Genomic DNA, 20,130 nt, shown 5'->3' on the forward strand with positions numbered 1-20,130 from the left:
AATAGGAATTTAATCATACACCAAATCCTAATAGATTTAGGAATTGTGCATGGACAAAAACACACACACGCACGGAGCCACAAGGGCGCCCGCACGCGTGCGCTCGGCCCACGCAGCCCACGCTGCGCAACCTTGCCTTGGCGCGCTGGGCCTGCCTTGCGGTGGGCCTGGCGCTGCTTTGGGCTGGGCGCTGGCGCGCGTCTTGCTTGCTGGGCGATGGCCTGGCTTCGTGCTGGGCCTTCGTCCTGCAGGCCTCGTCCGATGCTTATTCGTACGATACGCTTCCGATTAAATTCCCGGTTCCGGAATTCATTTCCGATACGAACAATATTTAATATTTCCGATTCCGGAATTAATTTCCGTTTCGAACAAATATTTAATATTTCCGTTTCCGGAACTATTTTCCGATTCCGATAATATTTCCGATTATGACAATATTTCCGTTTCCGGCAATATTTCCGATTCCGGCAATATTTCCATTTCCAATAATATTTTCCGATACGTACCACGTTTCCGTTTCCGGCAACATTGTACGACTTGGATAATATTTATATTTCCGATACGATCCATATTTTCGTTTCCGGCAATATCATCGTTTCCGGAGTATTCACTTGCTTGTGACGATCTCAGCTCCCACTGAAACCAAGATCCGTCGATTTCGAATATCCATAGATAGAGTATTTAATGCCATTAAATACTTGATCCGTTTACGTACTATTTGTGTGACCCTACGGGTTCAGTCAAGAGTAAGATGTGGATTAATATCATTAATTCCACTTGAACTGAAGCGGCCTCTAGCTAGGCATTCAGCTCACTTGATCTCTCTGAATTATTAACTTGTTAATTAATACTGAACCGCTTTTATTAGACTTAACATTGAATGCATACTTGGACCAAGGGCATTATTTCCTTCATCATTGACTTTGGGGTAAGTTGGGCCAGCGAAATATTGTAAGAGACAAGGACTTCGGCCACGAATGGATCCTAGGGAAACCGAAGCCCATTCTCCAGATGATGGGTGTAAACAGCAATAAAACCCCTCGGCGGGTGAGTCATCCGAGGATGTTCGATGTCAAGAAGCGCACACCAGTACCCCCAAAGCATACTGGATGTCATACAAATCCTCGGTAATCCAATGATAAGCACCCTCCGTTGCTTTCACCAACCAGTCACCATCTGGAGCCTTGCCCAACGGTCCAGTGAGCTCCGAAGTCTCATGCAAAATTGGTATTCGATTGCGGGTCCGCCTCCTCAATACGGATAGGAAATTCACGGTACCTCCCCAAGGAACCAGCCTGCCTCCTAGACGCAACGCGACCAGAGCCGCCAGATCCACCCGATCCACCAGCAGCGCTCCCTCCCGAAACACCTTTATCTCGAGAGGATCCCTTCGGCATCTTTAAATGAACTTCATTATCTTCCCTCTCACTGGAAGATCAGACAATAAACTTACCCTTACCCTTATCTCTGGCCATGGCAGAAACTCATAGGTCTAAGGTTCAGACGGTGGGGTAGAAGAGAAAGTACAAAAAAAAAAAACTCTGCAAACAAATTACCTTCTTCTGAAGCAGAGCTCGCCGACGAATCGAGTGTCACGGGTTCCCGAAGAAGAAATCCAACCAAGAAACGAAGATCTAAAGATTTCAAACGAGTAAGATCGCTGAAATTTGAGAGAATTCTAAGAGAAAGAGATGTGAAATAAAAGTTTGAAAAGAAGTTCAAGCTGAGTATTTATAGAGAAATAAACCGCTTGAACTTACCTCTAAACTCACACCAATTGGAACAGACTTCGACACTTGTCATCAATGCAGGAACTCTAATCACCTTTTTGAAAAAGGAGTGAGACTTTTAACTTCCAACTGTGCATGAATACCCGTCCATTTGTTCCGAACCGATCGGGTCTGGGGGGCATGTTGTTTGGGTGCCTAATTGACTCCCAATTGGGCCTACAACACAAAAGCCCAAAAGGCTACAAAGCAATTTACAAGCCATTTACCATCCAAAGGCTTACCAGTCATCCATGGCCCACGACCCATCAAGTAATACATGATATAAGGGCATTTACTACACAAACACTATAAATAAGTCGTTAAGGCTCAACATTCAAGGCACGTCCAATTTATTGCCTTAACACTACTCACTAGAGATCTCTCTCTCTCTAGAATCCGAGCATTGTACTTACTTAGGCATCGGAGGGGATTTCCTCGGAACACCCCCGAGGCCAGTTTACTTTGTTCATCTTACAGGCACCTTCGGACACACACATTCAACCGAGCTAGATCTTCCACATCAATGAACAGGGCCTTCATCCAAAGCCCATTGTTTCAACACCGGAACAATGCTTAATTTTCTTTTCTTTTCGATATTGTGATAAATAATACGAAATATATTGAATTGTTGTCATGGTATCAAAAGTTTGGTATGTTTTTACGCAAATTCTTAAATATTATACATTGAAATAAAGTTAACTCAAAATGTTTAAAAGTTACATCGATATAATGTAAAAGTTATCTATTTTTCAGTGATAAATTTTTCATTTTAATAAAAAGATTTCCTTCAAAATAATTAATAATGTATAAAGGTAATCATTTAATCATTAAAATGTTTTTATTCATCAAAAAGGGAAATTTTTGTATTTAATACCTTAAAAATACACCATTTTTGTATTTACTACTTTATGAAGTTTTTATTTTAAATTACTACCTTAAACTTTCAAAAAAAATTATTTACTACCAATTTACAGTTTTCTCATTTTAAAAATAAGATATATGTTTCGTTTCTTAATCGTTTAAAGTGATTCAAAATTCATTATTGATCATTGACTGTGCTTTGCGGTAAAGGTGGTCTATTTTGGGCCATGAGACATGTCTTGCGTGACCTACTTTCGGGGGCAAAAAAGCTACGCCAAAATCCACTAAAATTAAACTTGGTCAATTCGGGTCTTTTTTAGCCCATGTCTAAAATGGCCCAAACATACATTTGGGCCAAAAACTCCCAAGTTCGTTATTGCGTTTCTACTTTCTACCCATAAATCAATTAAAAATGTTAGGATACTCAGGAGTCAGGGTAGAAGTGTATGTCAAAAGTAGTTGTGTTCTGAATAAAGGTAAGCAGACTCTTCTCGGTACCCAGTAATTGCGTATTGGTAATTTACTGCTGAGGAGTTTCAATATGAGTCATTTGTGTTATTGGTATTGACATAGTATTGGGTGATTTGTGTCCAAGTTGATCACAAACCACTTGAAGTTTAGAAAACCTTGAATACTCGGTCACTACGGCTTACAACCAGGTCAACTTTCCAAAGTCCTTGCTTGTATAGTTGTATGGAAAAGTAATCTCTCAAGTCTCACCAACTCTAGTTGGCTAAAGTGGTAATCAGTTTGATGTCGCTCAAAAAAGGTCTCAAGTTCAAAGCTCGCACTATATAGAAGCTTTTGTTGAAAAACTCACACGCCATATACAAGGTGTGTGACCCGGATCAGATTCAGATTTAGTCGAAGCAAACTAAAAAATAATCTCTCTAAGTCTCATCCATCGACCTTTGTGCTTAGCGCATGTAGAATTAATTAAAATGTCACGTTTGAAGGGAAAAAACAGAAATTATTTGATAAACCAAAATAAATAACGCTTTTGGCTTGGAATCCTCGAACATTTGCAAACGCTAGAAGTAGTAATTTCTTGCCCAACTCCAAGAAAGAAAACTTGAAAGGAAAGTTGAGCACAAATTCTATTTGATTCTCGATCTGGTAAGATGAATCTTGTTGACGAGGAAACAATGAAGAATCATCCCAAGATTTCCGTTGCTTTACACCAACTTAGCTTATTCATGGAGATTTCCTGCAAATTTTCCCAACTGATTTATACTGTTGAAATGTTCCAATTCTTTTTTGGAAAGAGAACAACTTTTCTGCAATTTCATCTTTCGCGAAAAAGGTTGATAATTTCTTGGGTTTTAAAATGTGTAATTTTATTTTTGTTAGAGGGCTAATTTGTTGTTTCTTGAATTTTGCAGGGTTTTGTTGAGAAATGACCACATTGCTTCATGGGGTTCTCCATGCCAAAATACATGAGATTGATAGATTGCATTTGGGTTGTGGGTTGCCCTTATTTAGACAGGTTAGTACATCAACTATTCTTTAGTTTTGTTCTAGTCCGAATTTAGTTATGTTACATTGTGGAATATCGAACATGACTATTAATTCGGAACGGGGAGTAATGATGTTTGCAATTTGCTTAAATAGGAATAGATTTACTCATTTGCAGATTGCATTGGTGTTATTCTTCGTCTTTTGGACTCTTCATTTCCATGTCTAATTTATAAAGAAAAAGAGATAATTTTGAGTGAACTAGCATTACCATGAGAATGAATATTGATTTTCCTTACCATTTTCACACAAACTCATTCCCATTGACAACATTTATAACCGGCTACCAAACGGCCCGTTAATGGTTTATAACACGAGTATTAGAGTATACTCGTATTACCAATGGGTAGGAATGTCAGATTGTCTATTCAAGGTGTATGTATGATATATCATGCCAAATTTACCCAAAATAACTCCCTATTTTCCCACAATTTCCTAAAGTTGTCCCTAAACTCACTTTCATAAGAGTAGGAAAACAACTTTCTGCCAATACATATGACTTTGTATGTAGTAGCATAAACATAGCTGTACTAACATGGTTCTACATTTTGTTATGAAAACATCCAAAACAATGAACTTTTTGCTTTGGAAAAAATAGAGTTTTGATGATCCAAGAAGGGTATGGAGAACATTATTATACCGAGCCAAAGGATGTTGCGCGTGCAGTCCTCAGCTTGCAGGTTTTAGATTATATGCCACAATTGATCTGGATAATGCAAGAGTTGCTCGAACAAAAATCATTCATACACCTTCAAGGCCTCACTGGTCTCAGTCCTTTCGTGTTTATTGTGCTCATGAAGTGTCAAAAATTATATTTACTGTCAAGGACGAAAATCCTGTTAGTGCAACTTTGATAGGAAGAGCTTATTTACCTGTTAAGGAAGTCATTCAAGGCCGTCCATTAGACAGATGGCTTGAAATATTCGATGAGAGTGGTAATTCCATACGATCACAGATCCATGTCAGTGTACAGTTTTCAGATGTAACTCGAGATCCAAACTGGTCTCGAGGCATCCAAAATCCAAAATATGGAGGAGTTCCTTTCACGTTCTTCAGACAGAGACAGGGTTGTAAAGTCTCGCTCTATCAAGATGTACATGTTTCTGACAATTTCACCCCTGAGTTTAGGCTTTCTGGGGGTAAGACTTATGAGGCAAAACGATGTTGGGAAGATATATTTGATGCTATTGTTAATGCAAAGTACCTGATTTACATAGCTGGGTGGTCTATTGACACTAAGATTACCTTAATAAGGGACCCTCTTAGGCAAAAGGGAGGGGAACTTGGTCACCTTCCTCTAGGTGAACTTCTCAAGAAGAAATCTGATGAGACAGGCATGAGAGTTCTTGTTCTTGTTTGGGATGATATAACTTCAGAACCGTATAATAAACAAGGGTTAATGGGAACCCATGATGAAGACACTGTTGCTTATTTTCGGAACACAAATGTACGTTGTTTTAAGTGTCCCAGGAAGTCTGGCCATGGATTAAGCGTGATCCGAGGTGTTCAGGTTGATGCTATGCTTACACACCATCAGAAGACAATAGTGGTAGATTGTGATAGCCCTGGATCACAAAAGAGGATACTTGCGAGTTTCGTTGGAGGTATTGATCTTTGTGATGGAAGATATGATACACAAGATCATTCTCTTTTTAGGACATTAAATACATTTCATAAGGAGGATTTCCATCAGCCTAATTTTGTAGGATCTTCAATGAAAAAAGGTGGTCCAAGAGAGCCATGGCATGATATCCACTGCAGACTAGAAGGACCTGTTGCATGGGATGTGTTATATAACTTCGAGCAAAGGTGGAATAAGCAAGTGGGGAAGAGGTTCCTGCAAATGGGAAAGCGGTTCCTATATACGCCAGATGAGCTTAAAGAAAGAATAGCCAAACCTTTTGAAGTAATGACAACAGCAGCAGAAGAACAGGAAACATGGAATGTTCAGATATTCAGATCTATTGATGGAGGTTCAGTTGTAGTTGATGGTGAACCAGGGATAGGCTTCCCATCAGACCCGAATAAAGCAGCTCAGGTTGGCCTTATTTGTGACAGGGGTAACATCATAGATCGTAGTATTCAAGATGGATATATAAATGCCATCAGACGAGCAAAAAACTTTATTTACATTGAAAATCAATACTTTCTTGGAAGTTCTTATGCCTGGAAACCCGTGGAAGATATTGATGCCTTGCATATCATACCGAAAGAGTTGTCATTGAAGATCATCAGCAAGATTGAAGCTGGTGAAAGATTTTCTGTTTATGTTGTAATTCCTATGTGGCCTGAAGGAGAACCTGAAAGTGGTGCTGTACAGGCAATACTGTATTGGCAGAGGAGGACAATGGAAATGATGTATGTTGAAATTGCTAATGCAATACAACGCATGAATCTCAACGCACACCCAAGGGATTACTTATCGTTTTTCTGTCTTGGTAATCGTGAGGTTTTGAAACCTGGGGAAGATGCACCTACAGAGAAGCCAGTGCCTGATTCTGACTATAGCAAAGCTCAACACAATCGGCGTTTCATGATATATGTTCATGCTAAAATGATGATAGGTACTTTCTGCTAACCAACATTTTTATTTTATGGTGTTTTCGTTCTCTTTAAATTTTTCTTTGTAACTTTTATTTTGGTTTTACAGCTTGAATGGAAACATATAATTTCCTTTGTTATCACTTAGGCTCCGTTTGGTAGGGTGTAAAACGTTTTCATGGAAAACGATTTTTCCCTTTTCAATCATTTGATGTTGTTTGGTTTGACAAGGGATGAAAAACAATTTTTCATTACTCTTTCAAATGTGGAAAAACATTTTCCATTTGAAAGGAAGGGAAACCACTTTTCCATCTTTCCTCCTTACCTCCTGTTCCTTTTTCCTATCAATCTCCCCCCATCTTCTCCCATTTCCTTTTTCTATTAATTTTCTTTTAAGGAACTAAAAAGAGGAAAAAACTAGTTTAGAATTGTGTTTTTCTTTGAAATAAGTTTTCTATGGAAAATCATTTTTCACTGAAAATGTTTTATGCCAAACCAAATGGAGCCTTAGTTGAATTATTTACAATTAATTCACTTCTTCGAACTCTTGGGTGCATTTTGGAGTAGGGAGGTTTGTGTAAAAATGTTGATCATCTTTTTTACACGGATGAAAGAAGAAGGCAGAAAATTGCCAATTGATAAAATCTCAATAGAAGAATACTACATGGCCTCAGACCTCTGCAGGCTCTACTAGTGCAACATTTTAGTTTTTCCCTCAGTTGCTTTGTGTTTTTTCTGCAGTAATTAATATTGTTTATATTTCTTGACATTTCAGTTGATGATGAATACATCATTATTGGGTCTGCAAATATAAACCAGCGATCGATGGATGGAGGAAGAGACACTGAGATAGCAATGGGAGGCTACCAGCCTCATCATTTAGCAGCAGGGCAACCAGCAAAAGGGCAGATATTTGGTTTTAGAATGGCACTGTGGTATGAGCACCTTCGCCAAATTCATGGATCGTTTCTGTACCCAGAGACACTGGAATGCATGCAAATCGTGAACAAATTTTCCGAAGATCATTGGAAAATATATTCTAGTGAAGCTTTCGATCAAGACTTGCCTGGTCACCTCCTTCGTTATCCTATCGAAGTCACAAGTTTTGGAAATGTTACCGCACTTTCTGAAGCTGAAAAGTTCTTCCCTGACACCAAAGCTCCTGTTCTTGGGACTAAGTCTGACCTGCTTCCTCCAATACTCACCACTTAGTAACATTCTTATTCCGATACAAGATTTACAAGCCAAAAGGGTATGTTATTGTTAACTGACTTAACTCATTTGTTCTTTTATCCTATTGTTTAGTACAATGTCAGAAAAACAGTAGTTTGGATTTGAGTTACTAAGATTTACTGTATTGGTTAGGATGATACTACACATCAGAAGATCTAGCATTTTACTATCATCTTGCTGGTTATTATCTCTTGCTGAAGGAAGCATCAGTCACTGAGCAGCCGAGCAGCGGAAGCATAGGGCTGCTATGTTTGAAGACCAGAACTGCCAAAAGCCGGGATGAAGGAAAAGAACGCGAACTTTCAGGGATTTTGTATTTTGGGGTGTGGAGGATACAAAATGAAGAAAACTTAACTGTACATAAAAATAGATATTAGCAAAGGTTTCATGTAATTCTTTCAAGAAATGTTCATAAAATTCTTTATAGAAACAAACATTCAGCCTTTTCTGACTATTTGGAGAAGCTATTTCTGTTTATTTTAATTTCATCTAGTCATGTACAGTATATGCAGAAAATTTGCTAATTACTGATAAAACTGAAAATTTTTATCATTCCCTCAAAAAAAAAAAAAATATTTTTATCATGTGTATGACTAAGGGCGTGTTCGGCGATAGCTTTTGAGGTAGCGGGTAGCGTTTTGACCTAGTCAAGACGCTACTTGTAAAATTTGTAAGTGTTTGACAAGGTAGCGATTTAGGTAGCGGTTAGCGGTAGAGGTAGCGTTTGGGTAGCTTTTGTCAAACGTTAAAACTAGTAGTTTTTAAGGTAGCGGTAGCTTTTGACAAATGTATAGTAAAGTTTGAAACAATATTCTACATTTTATTTTATTTTAAAATATCAACCGCTACTTTTACCGAACACACATATCAATTAACCGCTACTTTAACAGCTAACCGTTACCCACTACTATTTACCGCTATCCGCTACTCAACCGCTACCCGCTACTCAACCGCTAATTTGCCGAACAGGGCCTAACTAGGGGTGTTCATGGGTGGTTAACCGTCCCGAAACTTGATTCGGTTCGGTAACCGAAAATTTCGGTTAGGCATTTTCATGAACCGTAACCGTACCGTTTAAACCGGTTACCGTTTAAACGGTTAACCGCGGTTTCGGTACGGTTACCCGGTTAACCATAAACCGCTATTAAATTATTTATTTTTATTTTGGATCACATTTATCGTATTATTTTTTTACAAAAAATAACAATCTGAAATAGAAGATCAAGTCAAACAAAAATAAGTGTAAACAATGTCTAAAATTACACAAGTTCATCAACTTCAAACAAAATTACGAAGTAACGTACTTATTGTTTCAAGAAAGGACTAATGGGCTAAGAGCCTAAGAAGTAAGTACACTAATTGGGCTAGTTGTGCACAAACAAACATTATTTTACTTAAATACTTTACCTATAATTTTGTGATTTTGTCACCTCCAACTAAATTAAATTGAATTATTTTTTGAAAAAATAAATTTCGGTTTATTCGGTTAACCGTTTTGTCAAAAATTGTAACCGTAACCGACCCGTGCAACCGTTAATTTTGCCAGTTCGGTTACCGTAACCGTTTATATTATTTTTTCGGTTCGGTTTACCGCCCATTTAGGTCGGTTTTTTCGATTTTCGGTACGGTACGCGGTTACGATTTTTTATGAACACCCCTAGGCCTAAATAATGAGCAAACGTCGTAAATTTAGACTTCATCTAGAGAGTATTATGATTTGCTACAAAGTTATTCAAAGTTGTACAGCATAGAATAAGTAAATTTTTATCCAATTTATTTTTCAAAGATCTTGAATCATCATCTATTGACAGCTAGTGTATGATTTCGTTTTTTTGGATTGAATAAATCTAATTTGAAGTTAGGACCAAATTAAACAGGTTTGACATCAGGGCCGTCTCTGGAAATTCAGAGGTCCTGTTCTTATTAAAATACAAAAACAAAAAAAAGTACATATTGGGAGTCGATCTTGCAACCTATGTAATATTAAGAAAATGTTGTACCATTGATCCACAAATCAATAAAGAATCTTCTATTTGCACGATTTACTATATAACCAATAATTGGGCTATATAAATTACCACTAATTTTTTAGTTTAGACCTCCTTATAGACGGCCCTGTTTGACATAAACTAAACTAGACTTTTTTGTAGTATGTAGTGCAAAATATGGTTTATGCACCCGGGTGCACAATGCTCACTGTGCACCCTGTTTTTAAATGAACATATAGTTCAAATACGAATGACATATTATTCATACCCAAAGAACATATAGCTAATGAACATATAGTTCAAATCCCTATAACATATAGTTTAAATATTTCACTAGTACATGTACATTGAAATCATTCCCCATGTTCATTAGATTTTCAATAAATGTTCAACAGGGTGCACGATGAGCACTGTACACCCGAACGTATAATCCAAATTATGGTATGCAGTGTTAAATTAAACTGATCTGAACTAAACTAAACGAACTAAAATTCAGAATAAGAAGAAATCCAAAAGAATTGGGGTAACTTCTCCATCTACCATTCTATCCTTCTAAAACGTCCAACCCCCTACTACCCCTATTATCCAAAACATCATAAAGACAAAAATGATAAATCAAAAACTAAAAGAAAAAATTAGCACAACTAAATACAGAGTAATTAAATTCTAACCACAAGACTATGGCAAATGAACTTTATAAAGTAATAATGCTATTATAGAGATTTTTTTAAAAGTATTGCTATTTGGGAGGAATTGGTAAATATTTTGATATCATTAAAAATTTGCCAAAATTCATTACTTATTTTCCTAAATTCTTTTTAACGGTGGTAAATTTATAAATACCCTATGTTCTTAGATGAGTTATGGTACTCACTACTACGGACTATGGGAGTACTTCGTATCTTGGAAGAAAACTAGGAGTATGATAATTAATTAATCCATTCAATTAAAATAAAAAAACATTATTCTGCCCCCTTCCCAATATTGAAATTACCACATAAAAGGGCCAAAAAAAATCCCAGCAAAAAACGAACACAAATTTGTGGCTGAAACAGCTCGAAATATCCAGGTTTGTCATTCTCTCCCCAAATTCTTAAATCTTTTTTGTTTTTTTGCATTTTTATTCTTTAATTTTTCTGGGTTGCTGATATCACCAACCAGTAGTCCAGTAAACATCACTGTTTACTGATTTCCCCCCCTTTTTTCTTTTTCTTTTTTGGGTTTTTGGTTTTTTTGAAGTATGGTGATCTCTTCAAAATAGCAAAACTGAGTATCTGGGTTTGATTATTGGGTTGTTCTTCCTGTAAATGCAACTTTGGGAATCTTGGATTTCTCACATCTTTGCATGCATGGGGTGAGTCACTCTTCCTGCTTCCCTCAATCTTTGTTCTGCCCATTTGTTGAAAAAGTTTGGATCTTTTACTGTATTTTATTCCCAATTCAATACCCTCTTGGTTAATTTTCCCAATTCTTGTATGCGTTCTCAGTATACATAATCATCCATAGGATTCAATTGGGTAAATTGTATGAGTTGAATTGGGTAAATTGTATGAGTTGAATTGGGTAAATTGTATGAGTTGAATTGGGTAAATTGCAGGATTCAATTTGGTGGAGCTAATTGACAGTTTCATGATTTTAATCATTAATGTTTGGTGGTGTGGATGCCAATTAGTTTAGTTGGGTAAAGACCTTGGATTGGTACCCAAAACCTCGGATCGTATCTGGACTACATCAGTGTCCTTTGTAGCTCTACACCAAAAAAGAAATGGTGGTGATATTGGAAATTCTGTCTTTTTTTTTTACTTTCTTAGTAATGTTAGATTAGCTTTAGAGGCAACCTATTACCTATATCTTTTGACTTTAGAAACCTGTCTAAGTGTGCTCCCCGTATATAGTAAATTAGTAATGTCTAGGTTTTTTTTTTTTCAAGGTTTAGGTTACTTATGGAGGAAGTGTTAAGAGTTACAAGTTTTAAAAAGGTTTCTAAATGTAGTATTATTTAAGATTCTACAGCTCATAAATCATTCTTTCAACTGTGTTAAGCTATAGGCCTGTACCTGTGTGTCCTTTTATTAGTTTTTTTGTGGGTTTTATTAGTATTTTAAATGTAGTACTGAGTACTATTGAAGTTTGCTTGCTCTTTGGATTAGAATCTAGTGTTTCCTTGTTTTGTGAGGTAGCTTGTAATAGGTGATTGAGAGACATTAGGCTTTTTTCTTGTGAATGTGTTGTTTCTAGAATTCTTAAGATGCTTAATTCTATTATTTTTTCCCTCACTCTCTCCTTTGCATCATTTGCCTCTCGCTTTCTTTGTTCTTTGTACCTGTGGAGGCACAAGATATGAATTCAAGATGTTGTTTGATGATTGAAATTGACAATTGTGTAGAGAGAAAGCCTTGCTGTTCATTTTTGGGGCTTTCCTTTGCTTATTTTGGCGCTCTTGCTTGTTTGATGATCGAAAAAATTAAAAATGTATGCGGGATCCTTTTCAATGTGAGGGTTTTCATCTTTTCTCTTGAGTGTTTCATATTTTATCTTGTTGTGGCTGCATTTTAGAAGTCATTTAGCCATTTAGGTATTAGGCAGAAAATATGTGCAGGATAAGATTACAACTTGCTCTTTATTATGTTGGAAAGTGCTAAACTCTGCTTAACTACTGTGGTTTCTGATGTTTTCATAGCATATAGTGCTAGAACTCTAGAACAAACTTCGGTCTGAATAGTTCCATAAAAGGAAAGTGGGAAGGTATTTTGGGAATTTAAGATGCTTATTTGGGATGGAGATTTGGAGTGGCTTTTGACAATATAATTGAAGTGTGAGCACTGTGGTAGCTATTCTGATATAGCGCTCCTCCGAAACCTTTGATCTTATCTACACTTGTGCCTGAGTTAAATGTTTTTGGTACTGCTCATTTATCAGTTAGGTCAACTTATTGTGATCAACTGATTCCTTTATAGCTCAATTAGCCACCTGTCCTTTCCTCTATATTCGAATGTGGAGCTGAAATCCTCAATATCTTGTTCTGGTCATGGTTACTCCCCCTTCACTCCTCTACATCTTTGCCTTGTGATTTGATCATTTTGTGCTCTAAATTTTGTTGCTAAGCCGCCTCTTCAATTTGTCCAATAATTTCCCCCTTTGACCCTTCCTTCACTCCCACAGTCCCACGTCTACATTGTTTCTAATTCTTTTTTTTTCCGGAATGACTATCAAAGACCTCATGCCAAAATTAGTCTAATGTGAAAGGTTTCTATAAAATAAAAATTCCACCTTTGAGGCATTGAGATGACTAGGAGGTAAAACGTTGACAATATTTTGTGTGGTTGATTGCTGTATGGGGAAGTAGACAGAGGACACGGAAATAGACAGAACGGGGAAGTACCTCAGAGAGATTTGGTTGCTCTTTTATTTAGGTAATTACTGTTTTGACTTGTTGAAAAAGCTGTCATTGAGCAAATAGGTGTAGACGTTTCACAAACGCATGACTCGTGGTGGTTAATGTTACTTGACGTTGATGACTGAATCTTGTCTCTACAAGAATCTGATTAATTCTTATGCTGTGTCTAACTTGTGTCCAAGTATTGTCGTTTCTGCTTTGATATTGGGTGCTAATAAGCGGCCTGGTCACACTGTAACGAACAGGTAATAACCTTTTGTGTCATTTGGGGTCTTTCAATATTAAGAAATTTCATCTCGAGTTGATTTCCTACAATATCTTGTAGTGCCAAAGGCGAATTCTGTTTGAGTATCATAAAACGTGGTTTAACTTTCTGTTGAATGCATAAGACTTGTGTATCTGTTTGCTTGCATAATTCATTTTTTTCAAAAATAGAACATCATTGTCATCCCAGCATATTTGAACTATCCATAGTAGGTATCGTTTTGCATGTGTTGAATTGATTAGGATATTCTTCCCCTCTGTTTTCAGATGTACATAGGTTGCAACATATAAATAGGGTGCAGACCCTTGGTATATTTTATCTGCCCATTGTGCTGGTTGGCGATTTTTTTATTAAGAGCTAGCGTAATTTAAATAGTCCAAATATTTTTCTACTGATGGATAGCTGGATGATTTTCTGAAGGATTTGTTTATAGTTCATGCAATAAGATATTATGGGTTTATATATGTTTGTAAAATATGACTTGGGACAGCCTCTCAGCACCGATGGATCTAAAACTTAGAGATGCCATTCTAAACCTACTCTAACACTTGGAGCTAATGTCTACATTAGTATATGTGACAAATAACCATTTTTGCTGTACGTACTGTAGTACGTTGTGTCTGCCAATTCTAATAAGCTCAAAGAGGTAGCTTGTGCTAAGAGCTTTGAGTGGCTTTGCATGACATTTGAGTCGATTTGATCAATTGCCCAATCAGTTTAAAACGATGCCAGCTTCTTGAGTTTGTAGCCAGTTTCATACAATTTTTACCAAATTGACTCACACTTATTGAGTGGTTAGCCTCACTTCAGGTTTTCCTAGTTTTTCTATTATGGGCCATGATTGAAGCGGCCTAGTTCTTTTGATAATGATTAATAACCATAATTTTGAGGAGTTACCTTACTATTTTGACAACTAGCCATTTCCTGTATGTGGTAATGATAAACCTCTAGGACTCGTGGTTCACATCCCTTGCCTTTGCTTTTGCATAATATTTCCCTCCCATGTGGCAAGCTTGGAAACATGATCAATAATTACATGCCTTGCTTCGGATTTCCAATACTCATATTTTACTTCAGTAATATATGGAAGTGTTCTTCGGTATTTTCCTAGAGTCGGATATTGGTATTTCATGACAATTTATCAATATGTGCTAATATAATAAAACCCCACCTCCGTGCAAATTTCCTTTTTCTGTGCTTAGTGATTTTCCATTCCCATAAGCATTAGATAAATTTAACGTGAATGATTGAAGCTTGCCATTTATGATGTGCAGAAATTAACATTTGTTTTCAAGCTCCAAATTTGGTAAATTGTTTATGGATCATAGGCTTAAAGTTGTTTTATTGATGTAATTTGCATGACAATTCTCGTTATTCAAAGTTGAATGTTGAGAGTGTGGTACTAATCATTTTTCGAATGCCTGATTTTGCAACAGAGCAGAGGTTGTCTTGGATGCTGTACCAGGCCTCAACTAATTACCGCTGTGGATGAGCCATCAAAAGGATTGAAAATACAAGGCCGAACAGTAAAAAAGTCAAGCCGTCGGAAAGAAACTTGGAGCAGTGGCACATATGAAATGGACAATAGTGCAATTCAGTCACAGAGAAGCGTTTCATCTATGAGCACTTCTAATCAGAACGTTGATCCCCATGGTGGTAGTGGAAGCACAAGCAATCCTTCTGAATTCGTAAATAATGGCAAGTTTCCTTTCTCTTTATTTCCAAACCAACTCCCAAGCCTACTTTCCAATATGATTTTTAAGTTCTGCCTTCCCATCTCTCGTGCCCAAAAGAATTGGATGATATATTAATACTATACAACATCAGAAGTGGTTTTACTGATTCTTGGCGATATCTATTTATTGTTCATTCAGTTAATTAGGGTACTCAAAGACCATAGTTGGTGTTTGTGTACATTATTCTGATTACAGTTGTTTATGACTGTCGTAGTATTAATGAGATGGGATTTTCTCTTCACTTATGTGATTATGCATAGAATTCTAATCATGTGAATATTGTACTTCAAAATTAATTAACATTGCAAGTTCTGTTCAGTATCCGAGAAGTTTACATTAACTTATAGCTGGAAAATTTATTGGACGCAGGCCTCCTTCTCTGGAACCAACTAAGGCAGCAGTGGGTTGGCGATAGAAAGTCTCGAAACCAGCCAAAAATGCGTGAACCCAAGTTAAAGTAAGAGAAATTAGTATGTTAAAAGTAGCATAACGTATATTATCTATAAACTACAGTTTTTATGCTTGTATCTTTTTGCCTTTTCATTTTGAGTCTTGCTCTTTTGCTGCTATTGATGGGTTAGCTAACAATTATGTGGTTTCCTTGTGAGGGGCAGGCCGGTCCTGACATTTTATGGGCCCTAGGCGAAACAAGAAGAAAAGACCCCTTCTTTAAAAAATTCTACTATTAAGAATTTGCTAGAATTCATTGCTACCAAAGTGAATTTCGTTAAATTTTAATTTTTTTTACAATAAACATATTCCATACTATCTATAATTATGTTAATCAACCAAATAATAGGAATAGGAATTAAGATTCCCTTCAAAGAAAATAAATAAAGAAGTACGAAGTACTAATTACTCCGTACAAAAAAAAAAGGTATGCTAAATATTTATACTTCGTATTTTACTTCTACAATCAATTTAATCTTATACTCCCTCTGTATTTATTTAAGGGATACACTTGTCTTTTCCGGCCGTATTTATTTAAGAGATACACTTGCCATTTTTAGTAACTTATCAATCCTACCATCTAATTAAATAATCTATCTACACCCCACCCCCACCCCCTAAAATGACATGGTCCCCATTTGTTTTACTTATTAAATTATCTACCCAACCCCACTTGTTTTATTACTTTATTTCATTCAATTCTTTTTCTTAAAACCCGTGTCCGGCCAAGTGTATCCCTTAAATAAATACGGAGGGAGTACTATTTGAGTCTCTTTTATTAACACGGTCCTATTAAGGTTGAATAAACAACTAATTAATCACAATATTTTATTCAAAACAAATATTTACTACTAGTATATATTTTGATATTTTTGTTATTTTTATAATATTGAAAACGACTCACTGGAAAAAAAATATATAGATCAATAGAAGATATCCAAATAAAAAAATGGGACAGACTTATCTTCTAGATAAGAAACCCAAACAAATTTCCATGAAAAGAAAAAAATACAAAGAAATAAAAAACGAGACACATTTATCTTCTTGGTAAGAGACAAAGAAATTTCGATTTAAAATAACACAGAGAAATAAAAAGCTAAAAAAATAAAAAGAAATTTCCATTTTAAAAAAACACAAAGAAAGTAAAAGCTTTTTAAAATTCTGCAATTGAAGCGCTCGAACCCACGATGCAAGCATGCATCTTTGTAGCAACAACCACTACGCCACGCAACCGTATCAATTACAAATGCGCGTTTTTGTTATATGTACAGAACTATAGTGGTTCAGTTAGAAAATTGGGCCCCCTTTCGGCCTTCTAGGCGGGCGCACTCCTCGCCTATGCCTAGGGCCGGGCCTGAGGGGTAATTACTAATTACTTATGAACAATTATGTGGTTTCCTTGTGAGGGGTAATTACTAATTACTTATGAACAATTATGTAGGTTCTTGTAAAGGGTGGTAAAGATGAATTATTTTAGGAATCATTTGTCAAAGCGTGAAATATTATAGGTTTTGCTTTTAGTTTAAGAACCAAAGTTGGATGTGTTATGAATGAAGGACCCTTTTGGGCTTGAATGTTGATTTGTATGACAATTTGATGTTGGAATAATGAGAAGAAATTAAAACACACACAAAGATTTAAGGTGGTTCACTCTTCAATGAACTACATCTACCATGGAGGAGGGATTGGAGTTTGTATTACTCTTCAATGGAGAAAGGATTACAAAGAGGAATTTTCAAAATTGAAGAAGAGAGAATTCTATGTATGCTTAGATCTAGGGTTTCAACCTCACTTGTGGTTCTCTCTTTTTATTCTGAAAATCTCATTACATTTGGTATTTATAGTGTTAGACATCAAAATAATCGAAGAGACAAGAAAAGGCCACGTCGATTGAAGTTTGCGGAGAAGAAAACAGTTCACCCGCAGGGTTCGATCGAACCTATAACAGGTTTGGCCGAACCAAGGTCAGGTTTCGCCGAACCAATCCAATGTTCGGCCGAACCTCTAGAATCTCCAAGCTACTGATTCTTTTCTTGTTCGGTCGAACCATCAAAGGGTTCGGGAGAACTTCCAACAGGTTTGGCCGAACCTCAAACAGGTTCAGCCGAACCTCCAAAATCTCCAAGCTATTGACTCTTTTCAGGTTCGGTTGAACCATCAAAGGGTTCGACCGAACTTCCAGTAGGTTCGGCCGAACCTCCCCTGCTTCATGACAGCTTCTCGTAAAGTAGTCATAACTCCCTCATTTCTCATCCAAAATGAGCTTATTTCCATGCGTTGGAAAGCTATTGAACCAAGCTTTCACCTCCAACTTGAATCAACTCAATCTAATGAGTAGATCATGAGATATGTCCATTTGAACTCAGTTCTTCCACTATAACAACCTAACATCCTTCAAGGAGGATTTGAGGCACGCATAACAGGATGGTTAGATATAAAGAAATTCGGGTTTGGGCCTTTGGGGGCACACTTGGTAGGATTTCCTGGTGAAAGGTAGGAGTTGGCTTATTCTGTAGATATTTTGTAGAAAGAACTGAAGAACCTGTTGTCTGTTGAAGTAGAAGAAGTCTGGCAAACTTCTTGCTTTGATTGTTAACAGAGTCTTCCATGTTTTAGGCTTTAATTCCTTTCACTTGTCAGATGTAGGGCTTTCTAGCTTCAACCCTGAAGGGTGTCTTCCGTGTATCTTAAATAGTTGGCTTATGCACTTGGGTTAATTTGGTTCTTGTTGATAATTTGGTTATTCGTTGAAAAAAAGGTCATCGAATATTAGCTCTAATCTTGTTTGATTTTGTGCTCTCTTGCCCTATACCCCGGGTTATTTTACTGTTTCTCCTTCGTAATTGAGCAAAATGCTGTTATGTGCAGTTGGAATGCCACGTATGAGACTCTACTTGGGACAAATAAGCCATTTCCTCAACAAATTCCTCTGCCTGTGAGTATTTACTGAACATAAAAACGTCGTTTTCTTCTATTTTTCCTTGTAACTTAAACTAGTTCTCCATCTGTTACAAAATTAACACCTCGTCACATTTCTAGTTTATGCCAAAAAAATCTACGTTGGTACGGTGGACATATTAAAATTTGACGGTGAAGGAAGAAGTTATGGTATTTTAGTTAAAGTTCCTTAAAATACGAGATAAAATCTAATGTACCCCATAATAAGGAACATAGTAAGTACCGAAGTATTCCGTTGTAGTTTAGATTGTTGTTCAACGTTTGTTTATTACGAAGTATCTGTGTTTGCAGGAAATGGTTGATTTTCTTGTTGATGTCTGGGAACAAGAAGGCTTGTATGATTGAACATTACCAAAATCTTGAAAATTGATGAGTCTTCCGCTTAGCATCTCCGCGTGTTATGTTGTAAAGGTTTGGTGCCGAAAGTTGATTAGTAGCAAAGCTTTATTCTGATCACCTCTAGTCGGCCCTCTAGACCACAAATAATTCTCAACACTCTTCTGTTTTCCTTCTTCAACTCAGAAAACTTTCAAACTTTTCAAAAAAAAGAAAAAATTACCTTCAATTCTTAATCTCCTGGGTAATGGATATCTGCATGATTAGTGGGTAATGGGTATCTTTGACTTGAGATTATTGAATTAGCGTAATTGATGGAAGTTTGCAATCATACCGAAACATGTTCTGCGTAACAGAAAATTTCATTGTAATGTTTTGTTAACAGAAAATTAATTTTATTAATGGTTTCGTTCCTATTATTTTCGTGTTTATACAAAGATGTATAGTTGTTCTACCCTGCCCCTGATTGTAATTTACTTAAGCATTCATTAATGATGATGGATTACACTTGTTCCTCCTGGTAATACCCATTTTTATCTCAAATAAAGGTTGATTTTACTACCACACTTGTACCGGCAGGATGTTCGATCACTTTACCATTATACATCCGAATGTACCATGCGACTTCTGTTGTCGTATGTCCACACTCATTTTTACCCATTTTGGGGCTCTTCTAAGTGAGTAATATGAGGTAAAAAGAAATTTTAGGAGATAAAATGTTGGGTGTGTCACTGTGTTGGTGTTGGACCAATTTTTTCGGAGAGGCGGTGGTGGTCCAAATTTTATGCTTGGTGGAGAAAATGTCACTAAAATGGTAAACTTAATTGTGGATTGGTATCCAAGACTAGGACCTTTGGCTTCCCATAGTTCCCAATATTACCAAATTCATTATTCATATAAAGGTTGCTAACTTACAACCCACCTATATACAACAAAAGGATTTAGAATTACTCCCTCCGTATTTTAAAAAGAGATACACTTTGACTGATACATACTTTTTTTTTTTTTGGAAAAGTGGTAATGCATTATATTGATAATTTATCAATCATGTATTTCATAATTCAACGTTACTAACTTCTAA

The 20,130-nt window shown here is 36.5% G+C and overlaps 2 protein-coding genes across 8 annotated transcripts; both read left to right on the forward strand.

Annotated features, from left to right (window-relative positions):
* The first annotated feature begins 3,603 nt into the window (after window positions 1-3,603).
* LOC110788384 (phospholipase D alpha 1) lies at window positions 3,604-8,402 on the forward strand. Its single transcript, XM_021993029.2, has 5 exons — window positions 3,604-3,933; window positions 4,013-4,116; window positions 4,744-6,709; window positions 7,462-7,938; window positions 8,052-8,402. The coding sequence occupies exons 2-4, from the start codon at window positions 4,027-4,029 to the stop codon at window positions 7,896-7,898; spliced, it is 2,493 nt and encodes an 830-aa protein (XP_021848721.2). The 5' UTR covers window positions 3,604-3,933; window positions 4,013-4,026; the 3' UTR covers window positions 7,899-7,938; window positions 8,052-8,402.
* Window positions 8,403-10,825: 2,423 nt separating this feature from the next.
* LOC110788383 (uncharacterized) lies at window positions 10,826-19,562 on the forward strand. 7 transcript variants are annotated; one of them, XM_021993023.2, is made up of 6 exons: window positions 10,840-10,976; window positions 11,147-11,261; window positions 15,011-15,267; window positions 15,675-15,762; window positions 18,624-18,690; window positions 19,005-19,562. In XM_021993023.2, the coding sequence occupies exons 2-6, from the start codon at window positions 11,215-11,217 to the stop codon at window positions 19,056-19,058; spliced, it is 513 nt and encodes a 170-aa protein (XP_021848715.1). In that variant the 5' UTR covers window positions 10,840-10,976; window positions 11,147-11,214; the 3' UTR covers window positions 19,059-19,562. The 7 variants fall into 7 exon arrangements, with proteins under 7 accessions (XP_021848719.1, XP_021848720.1, XP_021848715.1 ...); XM_021993026.2 differs by having other exon boundaries at window positions 10,842-10,976; window positions 15,006-15,267; XM_021993027.2 differs by lacking the exon at window positions 11,147-11,261 and having other exon boundaries at window positions 10,826-10,976; window positions 15,006-15,267.
* Window positions 19,563-20,130: the final 568 nt, after the last annotated feature.

Source organism: Spinacia oleracea, chromosome 1 (assembly GCF_020520425.1).
Source record: "Spinacia oleracea cultivar Varoflay chromosome 1, BTI_SOV_V1, whole genome shotgun sequence".
NCBI classification, from domain to species: domain Eukaryota; kingdom Viridiplantae; phylum Streptophyta; class Magnoliopsida; order Caryophyllales; family Amaranthaceae; genus Spinacia; species Spinacia oleracea.

What these genes read in the sequence shown, in the direction of transcription:
- LOC110788384 (XM_021993029.2), top strand. Translation starts at nt 4,027, where the DNA reads ATGACCACATTGCTTCATGGGGTTCTCCATGCCAAAATACATGAGATT. An exon ending in GGTTGCCCTTATTTAGACAG is followed by an intron (nt 4,117 to 4,743) that starts GTTAGTACATCA and finishes TGGAAAAAATAG; the next exon opens with AGTTTTGATGATCCAAGAAG. An exon ending in TCATGCTAAAATGATGATAG is followed by an intron (nt 6,710 to 7,461) that starts GTACTTTCTGCT and finishes TTGACATTTCAG; the next exon opens with TTGATGATGAATACATCATT.
- LOC110788383 (XM_021993022.2), top strand. Translation starts at nt 12,248, where the DNA reads ATGAATTCAAGATGTTGTTTGATGATTGAAATTGACAATTGTGTAGAG. An exon ending in ATGCGTGAACCCAAGTTAAA is followed by an intron (nt 15,763 to 18,623) that starts GTAAGAGAAATT and finishes TGTTATGTGCAG; the next exon opens with TTGGAATGCCACGTATGAGA. An exon ending in CTCAACAAATTCCTCTGCCT is followed by an intron (nt 18,691 to 19,004) that starts GTGAGTATTTAC and finishes CTGTGTTTGCAG; the next exon opens with GAAATGGTTGATTTTCTTGT.